Here is a 16834-nt window from a genome sequence, read left to right on the forward strand (position 1 = left end):
ATGGATACATGGAATGCCCTCCGGCGGGAGGTGGTGGAGATGAAAACGGTAATGGAATTCAAACATGCATGGGATAAACACAAAGGAATCCTGTTTGGGTGGCAACGCCAGTAATTGGGAAGCAAAACCAGTGCTGGGCAGACGTCTACGCCCTGAGTGTAACTGAATAGATATGGATGGGCTGGAGTGTAAATTTTAAGGGGCTTTGATGTTAGCTTCAGAACTTTTATTACAAGAACAGTGCTGGGCAGACTTCTATGGTCTGTGCCCTGAGAATGGCAAAGACAAATCAAACTTGGGTATACATATAAAGTATCGCATACCAAGTAAAATGAGTTTATCTTGTTGGGCAGACTGGATGGACTATTCAGGTCTTTATCTGCCGTCATTTACTATGTTACTATGTAAATGGCTTGTGCGGCGGTTACCCGGCGGTAATCGGGCATCACCGCTTGCAGCCTGGTTACTGTCGGGTTAGCGCAAGAGCCCTTATAGCCACCTCAATGGTAAGTCGTAGTTCTCTTACTGCATGGCCATGTGTGCTGGGGGCTTTTTTACCCGCTGCGGTAAAAAGGACCCTGGTGCGTGGGAAAAACAGCCCCCACCGCCAGCGCAGGGCCCTTTTTGGTAAAAGGGCCCCTAAGTCAGTAATGGTGCTAAAAAACTTTAATCCAAGCAAGGCACGAAACACAGGCCCATGTCGAGTCATGCCTTGCTTGGATTAAAGTTTTTCAGCCCCATTTCGGACTGAGTGACTTCGTTGTCATCTTCGCCAGGGGCGTAGCCAGACAACAGATTCTGGGTGGGCCTAGGCAAGAAGTGGGTGGGCACCAAGTGTTCTTCACCACCACCATCACCAAAAAAATATCTCAGCTGGCGAGAAAACGCTTCTTTCCACCTTGGCTTACCATCAAAGGGAAGTCTTCAGCTGATAGAGCTTGGGATCTCCACCAGCTACCACTAAACATATGCTACTGTTGGGTGGGCCTGAACCCTAAGTGGGTGGGCCCTGGCCCACCCAGACCCACCTGTGGCTACGCCACTGATCTTCGCTGTGTTTGCTTTCTGTCGAAACTCAGCTAAGTCAGGAGGTAAGCACTTGGAGAGGCAACCACATTATTTCATCAGCTAAGTACTTTAATTGCTCTTCCTCTGTATTGGTTTGACACGGGGACACCGTTTAAGAAAACCAAACAAAAAAGCAATTTCAGCATTAAGTTCCATTGGAGAGACTGAACTGAATTAAAAAAAAATCCATTTTTGTTCTTTATAGTTCAAAAGGCTCTCATATTTACCACCCTGATCAATAGCTCACCATCGTAAATCTGTAATTAAACGCCCTTCTTTTAGCCAATCCATGTTTGTTCTTTATCGTTCAAAAGGCTCTCGTAAACTATAAAGAACAAAAAATGGATTTTTATATTGAATGAATTCTCTCCAATGGAACTTAATGTTGAAATTTAATGGACAATAAACTCACTTAAAGCTCATTTACTTAGCACAGGTCCAGCAGATGGTGACACTTCAAAGCTTATACTTTGGGCTTGTGATACTAGAAACTAAAAAAATTTTTATGAAGAAGACCTCAGCTTAGTGGAGTCATAGGGCAGTCTTTTGATTTAGCTTCCACTCTTCAATCGTCATTGGTCTTCAAGTATATTTTTTATAATTTTGTTATATATATGGCTTTCTTAATATATTTTAATTAGTCTCTATTAAATTCTAACTCTCTATTGAGTGCAAACCATCTGCAAAAAATTATAGTCACTTTTATATCAATTTAATGCCATAACAGCACTTAACTTGGATAAGTCACTTCCCAGGGGAATACGTTGTCTGAAACGACATCAAGTTTCGCCATTTGGCTGCTTCAAGGATAACTCCCCGTCTCGGTATTATGCCATTCTTACATCGGGTAATAGAGATTTTGAATTTAATACAGACCAGTGGCAGTATATTTTCCACCTAGGGATTGGTAACAGTCCAACTTGTTCTGTTTTCCCAGTAGGAAGTGTATAGATGTTCTTAGGAAAATCTTTGAGGGGAAGGGGAGAGTGTAGTGTGCACTGCCCTTGATAATTAATGAGGGTGCGAGTGGGGGCACCACGAGACAAACTTCCCTCGGTGCTAGCTCATTTCAGTAAAAAAATCTTCACTGTCCAATAAACTGGGTTCCTATCTGGTCTATTTTTTTTTTTAGATAGCCATAATGAATATGTATGAAATGTATATATGCAAATGAATATGATAACGTGTCACAGCCCATATTTTTCTCCTCTCCCAACTGGAACACTCAAACTACACCTATGGGGGAGGGGTTCAGGTTGGGTAAGGGCCCAGGGTGCCACTATACTACCAGAGATTTATTTTCTTAAGTCAGAGAGAGGGGAGGGCATGAAATCCTATCAATTAACCCTTCTACACTGCTTCAGACCTGACGATAAATTTCTCAAATTGTGTCCCCTTAAAAATGTGTTTATATTGTGGTGTATGACCTCGTTACCATACATTTTTAATATGCTGTGCAAGGGTGGCTGTATTAGCATACTTGGTGCTGAACCCCTTTCTCCATTGGCCCCTAGGTTAGAGCAGTATTCTCAACCTAGTTCTGAGAACACACCCAAGAAGTCTGATTTTTAGGATATTCATAATCATAGGAGCCAACTTTTCAAAATCATTGGGGGTGCTAAACCCAGTGGAAATATCCCCTCCCAGGCAGTGGCATAGGAAGGGGGTGGGGCGGTCCGCCCTGAGTGCACGCCGCTGGGGGGGTGTCGGCTCTGCTGGTTCCCTGCCTTCTGCCCCGGAACTGGTTACTTCCTGTTCCGGGGCAGAGAGAGCAGGGAACCAGCGGAGCCGACGCAGCTCCCAGCAACGTGCACTCGGGGGCGGATCGGCCCTCTCGCCCGTCCCCTTGCTTCCTAATTCAATGTAAGAATGCGCTCCGGGGGGGGGGGGGGGGGGGTGCGCAGCGGCGACCCGCCCCGGGTGTCAGCCGCCCTCGCTATGGCACTGCTCCCAGGACACATACAAGGAATTTTCTCAATATTGGAGGTGCTCAAGCACCCACAGCACCCACATAGGAGCCGACTCTGTGGGTGCTTGAGCACCCCCAATATTGAGAAAATGCCTTACATATGTCCAGGGAGGGGTTATTTCCATTGGGCTTAGCACCCCCAATAATTTTGAAAGTGTATTTATTTATGACATTTATATCCCACATTATTCCCATCCATGGGCAGGCTCCTATGCCCCCAATAATTTTGAAAAGTTGGCTCCTATGTAATGAATATGCATGAGAAAGATTAGCATACAAGTGAGGCACTGTATGCAAAAGCTGTCATGCATATGCATTGCGGATATCCTGAAAACTACACTGACCTGGTGTCCTATAGGGAAAAGATACACAGTCTGCCACTGTCTTCTCCTACAGAAGGACTTGAGGACGCTGCTGTTACCCAGCCCCCCCCCCCCCCCCCCCCCCCCCGAGAAAGAGTAAAGCATCTAACCACCATAATAACACCCGGCACCGCTCTTAAGCTAGTCACCATCTAACGGCGCGCGCGCACCTCTCGCGAGCACTGCCTGCGGCCGCTTCCACGTCATACACAAACAGCCAGACGGGGACAACATGGCGGAGCGGAGGAGACACAGGAAGAGGCTCCAGGTGAGGAGACCCCTGGCACGGCGCCTCCCATCCCTCCCCCCCGAACCCCGCTTTCTCCTCTCTACCCTTCCTCCTCGCGCGGCCTCCGGGGGAGTCGCGAAAGGGCGACGAGGAAGCGAGAAACGTAGCGGCCGCTCTGGGGGAAAAAAAAGGAGGCTGTCGGAGCAATGGGATGGAAAGTGCGGGGAGAACCGCCGGTGACGGGGTGGGAGGAGGAGGCAGGGATTAAGCGGAGGCCGTGAAGGGCGGGCGGCTTCGGGCTCTTTGTTCAGCGCCTGGGGTGGTTGGGATGCGAGCCAGGCCCTGAGGCCGCCGCGGCGGGATTCCCCTCCCCCCCCGCCCGGATGCTGCTGCCCCCGTCAGATAACGGAACGCTGTGGTGTAGGGACGAAGATGTTTCTTCCTGTTAGCGCAGCCCAAAGCCGCCTCCTCCTCGAGAGAGAGGAACTATCGGTTCGTGTTCGAATGCATCTCTGGATGATAAACAGCTGCAATAGAATTACGCCCTTAAGAGGTAGCCTGTCCACGTTACGTTGGTTTGAGCTAGGTATTTGTTTTTGTACCGTTCCTGTAAGTGCCACGTGTGTTTGTTTGTGCAGGGCTTTGTTTTATTTTCCCCCTCTTGGACCTCTTTCTGACTCCAGATCACACGGGGGACTAAAGATACCTATTTTACATAACAGGTTCTGCATGGTTTCTCCAACCTCCATTGTCACCCAATCACAAGGAGGTCTGCTCTGGGTTTGCATTAGGGGCTGTAATAGAATTCTAATTCCCATAACTACTGCTTTCTGTCTTCCTGGATCTAAGTATACTCTGAGCTATTTATGTTCCCAGATAATGCTTATTAAAATTCTGTCTAAGTTTCTCCAGAAACTGAGTGTATGTGATCTGCCTTGTAAACTAAATGTAAGGTAAAGAGAAGATAGAATAAAGACAGAGATAGGTTTAAATAGATAGATACATTTTATTTCTTACCCAAAGACAAGTCTTCAAGTTGGTACAAATACAGACATCAGACTTTAATCAGGTACATTCAGCAGACAGATTCTTGGTACAATCGGACAGAGCTTCGCCGTCTGAGATAAGCGTTGGGGCAGACACCAAAGCTATGGCAGATTGTCCCCTCTTTTATACACAACCTCTCCATAGAAGTCAATGGTGGGAAACCTAGCTCTCAATTTCTGAGATGATACGTTCCCACGCGGGCTTATCAGTATGTTTTGGGAACAAGTTCTTTTTTTCACATCTCATTTCTGAGACACCTGTTCCCTGTTGCAATAGTTTTCACATACTTTTCACACCATCTTAAGAACTCTGTATAACCCTGTATAACCTCTGTTGCCTTTTATACAAAACTCATAGACTCCATTTTGTTCATCTGATTTAAAGTGACAGCTGTACCAGTTTGTGTCAGAACTCATGGTTCAGACCTGCTTTTTACAGATATTTGGCCTAGTCAGTACTTTAGTTATCTTAGGCTTCATAGCCTTGGCCCTCACTATTCCAGTGGTAGATCCAAAGCTAGGCCATATATTAACAGCTTTTATTTGAGAATTATTCATCAGAATATCGGATGTGTTGCATGGGTTCAGATCTAGACGGATCTGACACATCTGGGTTTGCTAAAAGTTGGCTACTTCAAAAAGTGAATTAAAAAAAAAAACTATTTGGGAACTAACTAACTTTCGTAAATCCTTGAAGACCCACCTCTTCAACAAGGCATACCACAAAGATCAGCAGCTGTAAATGTGACACTTCTCCACCTTACCTGTATCAGAACAGTCTTCTTTATTATAAATGCTTATTTAAACTCTTTATTATGCTATTCACGCACTTTATGCTACACTGATTGTTGTCTTCCAGTCTCTATCTACCAATAACGATACATTGTAAGCCACATTGAGCCTGCAAGTAGGTGGGAAAATGTGGAATACAAATGCAATAAATAAAATAAAATATATTCCTTTTGACTTATGGTAACACGAACAATAATAATAAAGTACTTTAAATTAGCTTAATGGTCCTGAAATGAGGACTGTGAAGTGTTTGGCTTTTACATACTAGGACGACTAGTATGCAGGAAAAGAATTAAAATGCTTCCATCTCTCCTTAATGAAAACATCTTTTAATTGTGTTATTGTGAACCAACTAACAGCTTCGTTTGTTGTTAACCTATGGCGTTCAGGGTGTCAACTTTAGTCAGTATCGATAGAATTGGCAGTACAACTTGATGCCCATATTATGAATTTTCAGAGCAGGCATCCAAAAATGGAACTTTCAGGTTTCCTGAGTGGCTGTACTGTACATTTACATAAGTAATGCCACACTGGGAAAAGACCAAGGGTCCATCGAGCCCAGTATCCTGTCCACGACAGCGGCCAATCCAGGCAAAGGGCACCTGGCAAGCTTCCCAAACGTACAAACATTCTATACATGTTATTCCCGGAATTGTGGATTTTTCCCAAGTCCATTTAGTAGCGGTTTATGGACTTGTCCTTTAGAAAACTGTGTAACCCCTTTTTAAACTCTGCTAAGCTAACCACCTTCACCACGCTCTCCAGCAACGAATTCCAGAGTTTAATTACGCGTTGGGTGAAGAAAAACTTTCTCCGATTTGTTTTAAATTTACTACACTGTAGTTTAATCGCATGCCCCCTAGTCCTAGTATTTTTGGAAAGCGTGAACAGACGCTTCACATCCACCTGTTCCACTCCACTCATTATTTTATATACCTCTATCATGTCTCCCCTCAGCTGTCTCTTCTCCAAGCTGAATAGCCCTAGCCTCCTTAGTCTTTCTTCATAGGGAAGTCGTCCCATCCCCACTATCATTTTAGTCGCCCTTCGCTGCACCTTTTCCAATTCTACTATATTTTTCTTGAGATGCGGCAACCAGAATTGAACACAATACTCAAGGTGCGGTCGCACCATGGAGCGATATAACGGCATTATAACATCCTCACACCTGTTTTCCATACCTTTCCTAATAATACCCGACATTCTATTCGCTTTCCTAGCCGCAGCAGCACACTGAGCAGAAGGTTTCAGCGTATTATTGACGATGACACCCAGATCCCGTTCTTGGTCTGTAACTCCTAACGTGGAACCTTGCATGACGTAGCTATAATTTGGGTTCTTTTTTCCCACATGCATCACCTTGCACTTGCTCACATTAAACGTCATCTGCCATTTAGCCTCCCAGTCTCGTAAGGTCCTTCTGTAATTGTTCACAATCCTGTCGCGAGTTAACGACTTTGAATAACTTTGTGTCATCAGCAAATTTAATTACCTCGCTAGTTACTCCCATCTCTAAATCATCTCTATATATAAAAGGCACCACCAATGTTCTAAATGAAGCCTCCAGCCGGAAGTGTGAAGGGGGAGAGATATCCGGTTTCCCCATGAGTGTCTGCCCCGCCCTCGCTCTCTCTGTAACACAAACAGTGAAGGAAAACACAGCAAAGCAGGAAATGAAATCGCTCTCTCTGTAACAGTGAAGGACTCAGAGGGGGGAGGGGAGAGAGGGCAGAAGCCCTCACTATCTCTGTAACACAAACAGTGAAGGAAAGCAGCACAGCACAAAATCGCGCTCTCTGTAACAGTGAAGAACTCAGAGGGGGAAGGGGACTGAGACGCCCTCACTCTCTCTGTAACACAAACACAGGACAGCAGGAAACTTAACACTGAAGGACTCGACTCGGAGGGGGGAGGGAGAGAGGGCAGAGGGCAGGGACACACACACTTCCACATGCATACTCTGAAGAAAACCTTGCTAGCCCCCATTTCATTTGCATCAGAAACGGGGCTTTTTTACTAGCTTATAAATATATTAAAAAGCAGCGGTCCTAGCACAGACCCCTGAGGAACCCCACTAACCACCCTTCTCCATTGTGAATACTGTCCATTTAACCCCACTCTGTTTCCTATCCTTCAACCAGTTTTTAATCCACAATAGGACTTTTCCTCCTATCCCATGACCCTCTAATTTCCTCTGTAGCCTTTCATGAGGTACCTTGTCAAACGCCTTTTGAAAATCCAGATACACAATCTCAACCGGCTCCCCTTTGTCCACATGTTCGTTTACTCCTTCAAAGAATTGAAGTAAATTGGTTGCAGCATAGGAGCCAACTTTTCAAAGTTATTGGGGGTGCTAAGCCCAATGGAAATAACCCCTCCCTGGATACATACAAGGAATTTTCTCAATATTGGGGGGTTATCAAACATCCTCAAAGCCGGCTCCTATGGATTACAGTGTTGAAGTTTATTGCCAAAATTACCATTTTAGTACCTATTTAATATACTAAGACTTTTAGGGATCATTTTACTGAGTTGCTGTAAGCGCTAACATGTGCTTATCCTGCAGTAAGTTATAAATCTGTGTGCGCTACCCATGTGCTAAAAAATAGTTTTAAGTTGTTGGAGGGGGCATGTTCAGGGCAGAGAGTAAACATTCCATAGTGACATAAAAATAGTCATACTGGGTCAGACCAGTGGTCCATCTGGCCCAGGATCCTGCTTCCAATCCAGGTCACAAGTACCTGGCAGAAACCCAATTAATAGCAACATTCCATGCAACCAATCCTTGGGCAAGCAGTGGCTTCCCCCCATGTCCATCTCAATAACAGACAATGGACAAGTGAGGAGGGGTGAGAGAATACCAGGGGAAGCTCTGTTGTTCTGCTGTTTATCCAGTAAACACCTGTTTTGTTTTGTTTGTTTTTTTGCCTTTTGTGTGTGTGTGTGGGGGGGGGGGTGTTGGTTAGTGTTTTGTCAGTGTTTGTTTATTGGTTGAAATCTAACATCAGAAGCCCTGATTATAAATCCCTAAAGCTATATAAAATCAGTAATAAAACACCCCAATATTTGATTAGACCTCTTTGACATTACACCACTTTGTCAATAGTTGGAGTCCTTGTATTTATTCCCCTTCATAGGCCTAATACTCCTTTGCTTATTGTAAGCTCTTTGAGCAGGGACTGTCTTTTTGTGTATGGTGTACAGCGCTGTGTATGCCTTGTAGCGCTATAGAAATGATAAGTAGTAGTAGTAGTGCTTAGTGTGAGCAGCAGATAATCCAGAAACTTGTGGGTTGTGTTTTATGTACCAGCAGGTGGAGATAGAGAGCAGTGTTTTGCCCTGTGCCTTATAGGACATGACACTCCCTGGCCAGTCACTATTCTCTATCTCCAGCAGGCAGATGGACATGTGTCACAGGCTTCTGGATAGCTCCTGTTCAGGCTTTGCTAGTTCAGTAGAGCTGGGGGTGATCTGGCTATACAGTTCCAGCTTTAGGGGGATACCTGGTTCCCAGGTCCCTCCCTCACTCATGCTTCTCCTCTGGCTTTCCCTCGGCCCTTCCTTCCTCACAGATTTGCCCAGTTTTGAGACGCAAAAAAAATAAATAAAATTGAAGGTGCCTTGAGGTGGGCTTGCACTTTTTGTGCCTGCCAGTAGTGAGAGTGAGGTCGGCTCCAGCTTTCTCCCTTTAGACCTGCCAACACCTGCTGATTTAGCTGCGGTGAGTGTATCTTTCGTTTCTGCCTTGCAGCATCTCTTTCTTGCAGAATTGGTGAAGCGCTGCTCTTTCTGTGGAAAATGGAGAGCAGCATCCGGTCTTTGTCCAGGAGGATGCTTGAGTCAGGAGGCCCTGGATTTTTCGGGCGCCGAGGGTGAGGCAGAGTCTTCCCGCGCACGGGAATTGACTTGCTCCTTCAAAGATGGAGCTAGCAAGCATTTTGAATTCACCCCCTGTGGTTGAGGTGCGGCCTCCCTTACCCCAGCTTGCAGTTTCTCCCACTCCCGAGGTCCTCAAGTGGTGTTGGGTCACTTTAGGGGATTCCCTTGTGGAGGAATCGGAAGTTCCATTTTCCCCAGAATTTTTCTGTATGCTGCATCGTACCTTCTTGCTGGCGCATTTTGCACCGGGGGCTGAGGTGTTTCCTGCCAAATCCGCTCCCACTGTGAACCTCCCTGTGACTGGGTTGCCCTCCTTTATCTCTAAGCTTTTCAGGCTTTAAAGTTTCCTTCTGGCGCGCAAGCGACAGCTTCCTGGAACTCCAAGATGGCTAGTACTAGAAGGCCCTCTAAGACCTTCCCTGTTCATGAAGCCATGCATGAGATCTCTGCACTGTAATCTACCCCGGAGGCGGGGCTTCAGGTGGCAAAGGCTATGGCCCGCCTGTACCCAATAGTGCACGATGACTTGGAACACTTGAGGCTGCCTAAGGTTGATGCCTTGGTACTGGCAGTGACTGGAAGACCACGTTGCTGGTGGTAACTGGTATAGCCCTCAAGGACGTGCAGGACTGTTAACATGAGTCTACTCTTAAAATGTCCTTTGAGGTGGTGGCTTTGCCTTTCAGCTGACTGTTGTTCTTTTGCGGCCCATGCAGCCCTTTCCTGGGTACATGAGGCGGCTGCCTCCTTCCTTGTCTCTGGGACACTACCTCTCCCTGAGTTTCCTGATGCAGAAACGGGGTTGGCTTACTTAGCAGACATGCTCTATGGCTCAGTCAGAGCTTCGGCCAAGCAAATGGCTTTGACAGTGACTGGCCGTTGCCTGTTTTGGCTCTGTCATTGGGCTGTGGACTTGGCCACGATTTCCTCTGCCTATTTTTTTGTTTTGTTACATTTGTACCCCGCGCTTTCCCACTCATGGCAGGCTTACATGGGGAAATGGAGGGTTAAGTGACTTGCCCAGAGTCACAAGGAGCTGCCTGTGCCTGAAGTGGGAATCGAACTCAGTTCCCCAGGACCAAAGTCTAGCTGGGCGTTCTCCGGACCAGTTTTAAGCTCGTGCTTTGGCATTTTCCTAGGCAGAGATGAGTGTTGTGAATGTGGATAAGATTTGCTCAGCAACACAGTAGTCTTTGGTCCACTCTGTCTTTGGGTCTGTGGTCCTCATGGCTGGGTTTGCATCTGCCCCTGCTCCTCCGTTTAAATACTGCTTTGCTACATCCCACAGATTTCTGGATTCATCTGCTGCTCATGCTAAGGAAGGAAAAATTATGTTAAGTACCTGATAGCATCAGATGAATGCAGGATCTCACCCTTTTCAGTTTTCCTGATTCTACTGCTAGTTTCTCTTTCTTGACAAGAGTTGCTGCAAGGATTTCTGGGACAGGGAGGTCTCTTTGTGCGTCTTCTATTTAGGATCTTGGCATTTGCATTCCTGATGCATTGCATTTCTGTGAGGAGGGATTCCTTGGAATGTGGACTTTGGTCTTCTCCTTCTGCTTTGGTACGGAACAATACTGACTGACCAGGGAGTGTCACCTCTTATAAGGCACAGGGCGAAACATTGCTCTCTAACTCCACCTGCTGGTAGATGGACACAACCCACAGGTTTCTGGATTAATTTGCTGCTATTAAAGGAAAGAAAATTATCAGGTAATTAACATAATTTTCCCTTACATGCATTCCTGCCATATCTGAGTGCTAATTTAAGTAGAAAATTAATGGCCTGTTTGTCAAGATTGTTTCGTACATCTTGATCTCTTGGTACAAGAGTACACACAAGTGTGCAGGATATATTTGATTGTCACAGAAGTCTAGCAGCACTATTAGATAGGAGTTCCCAGTTTATGGGTTACAATGTAACAATAACAGCTGTAAAAGAAAACCTAAATAATTTATAATTCAAAACAATATAAATACTTTCTATAACATTTGTCATCAGTTTTCCCAAGTGCCACCAGATTCCCTCGTAATCGCTGGAGTACCTGGGTGTGATCTTCAACAAGTGGGAGGGGACGGTGTCCCTTCTGCTGAGTTGCAGGCTCCGCCTCCAGAGTCAATTAGAGGGCATTCTAAGCCTACTGGCACCCATGTTTGTCAATTCTTATGTCTTGGAACCTCAATCTGGAGCTGTGCACTATGCAGAGGCCTCTCTTTAAGCAGTTGGGCTCCTTGTCGATAAAAGACCTCATGCTTAAAACTGTCTTTTTGTTGTCCATCGCATCTACTAGACGAGTGTCGGAACTGCAGGCGCTATACTGCAGGGATCCCTTCCTTCGATTTATGGAGGCTGGGGTTTGCATTAGGACGGTACCTTCTTTTCTTCTGAAGATAGTTTTGCGGTTTTACTTGAATCAACCACTTTTTCTCCCAGTGTTTCGCTGGGAGGAGAGAGGATTATCCGACCGAATTTCAGGCACTGCGGTGCCTTGATGTTAGACGGCATCCTTCTCAGATACCTAGAGGTCTTGACCAATGAATTCCGTCAATCTGATCATCTTTTCATTCTCCACGCAGGTTGCAAGAAAGGTGACATGGCATCGAAAGCCACAACCTGGTGGCTCAGCGAGGCGATTATGTCGGCGTACTTGGCCATGGGGAAGTCGCCTCTGTCGCAACTGAAAGCACATTCTACCAGAGCACAGGCTACTTTCTTACGGAGTACCGGTTCATTTTGTTGGATGAGATTTGTAGGGCGGCCACTTGGTCGTTGGTACATACATTCTCTAAACATTACAGAATTGACGTGTCAGTGCGTTAAGATGCGGCTTTTGGAGCTTCGGTTCTGGCTGCTGGGGTGGCATTGTCCCGCCCCACTTGAAGACTGCTTTGGTACATCCCATAATCCGCTGGATTGATCCATGGGATGCTATGGAATGTAAAATTAGTCCTTACCTGATGATAATTTTCTTTCCATTAGTCCCATCAGATCAATCCAGAGGCTCGCCCTGTTTTCTGCTATTGTTCCTGTAGGTGTTCCATTCTATTGTAATGTGTTGAGTTCCGGCATTCGATTAAAACCCCCCAAAAACACAAAACACACACACACACAACATAAAACGAATCAAACAAAAGAGGACTTCTCTATGTTGGTAGCAAGTGGCGCCTTAGGCGCTTTCTCCAGCGGGAGTGATTGAGGGAGGGGCCTGGATGGCCTTTACAGAAACAGGACAGGAATATGCTATGGTATTTCAGGTTTCTTCCACTGCTTTGGTATTGACAATACTGAAATTCTGGCTGCTGCATGTGACCACATATACCAAACCGCTGAAGTTCTATCTCCACTTGCTGGTAGAGGGACATAACGCATAAGTCTCTGGATTGATCTCTTGGGACTAATGAAAAGAAAATTCAGGTAAGGACTAATTTTACCATGTGCATAGCACCCTACCCAAAATTGTATGGTAGAGGGGTAGAATGTGTAGAATGCCACAACTGTCATCTATGCCTTCTGAAGTGGCATAATCAGATATTTAAATTGGAAACAATACATTTTTACCTCTGATCTCTAACAGTAACAGGAATGTGTTGTCATTCACATAACTGAGCTGTAGTGTAGTGTGAAACCTGTAGAGTTTTTTTTTTTAATGCAGTTTGCCTGAAACAGGCCATTGTCTTAATGGAAGAAAATCTAAAATCTAGGACACTTGGATTCCCCTTATGTATTTGTTTTATTTATCTTCATAGCTTGTGTTGCTGCTGTTTAAGTACAGCATAGAAAGAGTCCGCTGGGCTGCTTGACTTTTGATCTCATTACGTATGTGGAAGAAAGAACCACAAGGAAGCAATGAGATCTTGTTTTTGCTTAAGTTTGCACTATTTCTGGAATTGGTGCAGCAGTTCTCTGACCTTGTTGTCAAATGTTCTTCTTATACTTTCACCTTTAAAACCTTGACCTTTCTCCAAGAATTATCTTCAACAGACTCAGGAAGGACCTTGTCGTGGTTCTGTTGCTCATAGCACAAAATTTGCTATGCTAACGCTTCCTGTGTATGCTACTAAAGTAGCATCTATCCAAGACCATGTTTAAGGAAAGATCATAAAGTCACAATCTTGAATTTTCTTTAGCGACGTTAAATTGGAAGTGCTGGCATTCCCATTTCCTTCCAAATGAAAGCATATTCCTAGGTGACAAAGCTTTTTCAGGTATGTCAGTGAAAGAAGGAAGGTGCAGGTGGGATCTTAAGACTAAGAGGAGAAATGACGGGTATGAAATGGCAAAATTCTTAAATATTTTATGATCGTCCTGCCAGACCATTCCACAGAAGTGGGTTTTGTCCCCCTGCTAGGAGATGATAGAGGTAGAGAAATTTGAATATTCCAGTGAATCGCTATCATAAGGAGTGGTGCAGCCTGGAACATTTTAGTATTTCTCTGCCTTCAGCAGATGGTCTAGGTCAGACTGGTGCAGCAGGACAAGTCGATAGGCCTGACTTCTTAGGCTATTGTCTTCAGGTTGAGTCCATGACTGGTACTCCAGGGGATCAGTCCATGGAATTTCCTGGCTGAGCATGGAGAGGCATGACTCTTTAGCCCCACACACCTACACACATAGCGTGGGTGCTGAGGTTGGCAGTAGCCTCCAGGGGCCCTTCTCAGCAGGCTGTCTAAATTTTTTTTTTCTTGTTCTACCACCCTCTGTCCCTCGAATCTGGGGACCCTTCTGCCAGCATTGTTAAATAGATATCCCTTTAAAAAAAAAAAAAAAAAAGTTGGGCTCTTTGGCTACAGGGCTCCCAAGGCTGCTTCAGCGGCACAGCCATGTCTTCCTATGCCAGGGGGGAGGAGGTGCAGCAGCTGGTGTGTCAGTAGTGCGGCCAGCCCCATTAGCCTGTACTGTGATGGGGACCAGTGCCTTTGGTGGCAGCATTTCCAGCCACAGGTGACCAGTTTCTTGAATCTCCCTCAAGGACTGTCTGTTATCAAGGGGGGGGGGGGCGGGGATGGCAGTTATTTTGCTGCCAGACTGCATGGCTCTTGTGTTGCCTCCTTCATAACAGGCTACAGCTTCTCTGGGAGGGGAAAATTTTATTTGCTTCCTTTTTAGGCTTCAGGATCTCAGCTTGACTTGGAACCCCTGTTTGTGCAGGATCTTTTGCAGAGCATCCAGGTTGCATTGTCCGACCGCTCTGGCCCTTGGGGGCGGCTCTAAGGTCTGTGGGGGGGAATGGTGAGAGGGGGAGGTAGCTCCACTGGTTTAGTGGAGGATCTGGAGATAGCAGAACCGTGCCCTCAAATATTTCCTGCTTGAAGGTTACTGGGGCCTACAAGTTTGAAGATGCTCTTGCCCTGGACAGATTTTTCCCAGAGTCTGAGGAGATGTCCCTAGAAGGAGATGAGATTGCGTCTCTGGTAGTGAGGCTATTCACATGGAAGAATTAATTTTCCTGGGTGATCAGGGCACTTTGAATTGTCAATTTGGAGACCTGACTCTAAAGAGTGTTTGCAAACCCCTCCCCGAGGCTTTTACCCTACATAAGGCCCTCTCACAGATGGTGCTTTTGGAGTGGAAGGCAATGATCATGATGTTCCAGAGCGCCGAGATGTTAAGCAGGCTACATCCTGTCCAGCAAAAGTATTTGGACAAGCTGCTAGTGTTGTGAAGGTAGATGCCCTCATTGCGATGGTGACTAAGAAGACTACCACCCCAGTTGAGGCTCATGTTAGGAAGCTGGAGCAGCTGCTTAAACAAGCCTTCAGATCCTCTGAGTTGGGTGCAGACAGCAGTCTGCGAAGGTTATGAAGCTGAAGTAATTTTGCATTGGATGAAGTGGCTCCCAGTGTCACCTGAGGTAGCAAGGTTCCTGACGCCCTTTAAGATCTAGTTAAGATCTCAACATGCTTTGTGGCCTCAGTAATAGTGGTCCAGATATGGCTTTGTCTGCAGAATTGGTTAGCCCAGTGGTTCCCAAACCTGGTCCTGGAGGCACCCCAATCAGTTAGGTTTTCAGGATACCATAATGAATATTCATGAGAGAGATTTGCATGAACTGCCTCTAAAAAATCTATCTCATTATTATGCATTGTAGATATACTGAAAACCTGACTGGCTGGGGTGCCTCCAGGACCATATTTGGGAACCACTGTGTTAGCCAGTGCTGTCTGTCATATGTAGGCTTCCCTTTCAGGGAAGTTCCTCTTAATAATGGCTGATGGACTTTTGTTTTAGGAAATTATCCAAACCTGCTAAATTTAGTTTAAACCCTGCTAAGCTAACTGCTTTTACCACATTTTCTGGCAACGAATTCCAGAATCTAATTACACAGTGAGTGATGAAATATTTTCTCTGTTTTGTGTTGTTTACTACTTAGTAGGTTCATTGCGTGCCCCTAGTCCTAGTATTTTTGGAAAGAGTAAACAAGCGATTCACGTCTACCCGTTCCACTCCACTCAGTATTTTGTAGACCTCTATCATATCTCCCCTCAGCTATCTCTTCTCCAAGCTGAAGAGCCTTAGTCGTTTTAGCCTTTCCTAATAGGGAAGTCGTCCCATCCCCTTTATCATTTTCGTCGCCCTTCTCTGTTCCTTTTCCAGTTCCGCTGTATCTCTTTTTTTTTTTTTTTTTTAGATGCGGTGACCAGAATTGCACACAGTATTTGAGGTGCAGCCACACTATGGAGTGATATAAAGGCATTAGAACATTCTCATTTTTGTTTTCCATGCCTTTCCTAATAATTCCTAACATTCTATTTGCTTTCTTAGCTGCCGCTGCACACTGAGCAGAGGATTTCAACGTATCATCAACAATGACACCCATATCCTTTTCCTGGACGGTGACTCCTAACATGGAACCTTGTATCGTGTACCTATAGTTTGGGTTCCTCTTTCTGACATACCACTTTGCACTTGCTCACATTAAACATCATCTGCCATTTGGATGCCCAGTCTTGTAAGGTCTTCTTGCAATTTAACGACTTTAAATAATTTTGTGTCATCATCAAATTTGATTGCCTCACTAGTTATTCTTATCTCTAGATCATTTATAAATATGTTAAAAAGCAGAAGTCCTAGCACAGATCCCTGGGGAACCCCGTTATCTACCTGTCTCCAGTGAGAATACTGACCATTTAACCCTACTCTCCGTTTTCTGTTTTGTAACTAGTTCTTTATTCACAATAGGACATGACCTCCTATCCCATGACTTTCTGATTTCCTCAGGAGTCTTTCATGTCTACTTTGTCAAATGCCATTTGAAAATCCAGGTACACGATACTGACCGGCTTACCTTTGTTCACATGTTTATTCACCCCTTCAAAGAAATGTAGTAGATTTATGGTAGTTAGGCCTTTCTCAGGACATTCCAGGATGCACTGTGCTGGGTGGGGCACCCTCATTTTCAAGATGGCAGCCCAGACAAGCGAGTGGGCATCGTTCTTCCTACTTACAAGAGGTATGGGGTTGGGCCTCAGCTAGGGCACCAGGGGCACT

General features: G+C 45.4%; 1 protein-coding gene across 1 annotated transcript in view; it reads left to right on the plus strand.

The window, feature by feature from the left end:
* Window positions 1-3580: 3580 nt before the first annotated feature.
* The window catches only part of SEC62 (SEC62 homolog, preprotein translocation factor), a 57001-nt gene continuing 43747 nt past the window's right edge, over window positions 3581-16834 (plus strand). Inside the window, exon 1 of the mRNA XM_030215741.1 lies at window positions 3581-3667. Coding sequence (XP_030071601.1) covers window positions 3632-3667 — 36 coding nt within the window. The 5' untranslated portion in view covers window positions 3581-3631. The remainder of the gene's footprint in view (window positions 3668-16834) is intronic.

This window comes from Microcaecilia unicolor, chromosome 10 (assembly GCF_901765095.1).
Source record: "Microcaecilia unicolor chromosome 10, aMicUni1.1, whole genome shotgun sequence".
NCBI lineage: Eukaryota > Metazoa > Chordata > Amphibia > Gymnophiona > Siphonopidae > Microcaecilia > Microcaecilia unicolor.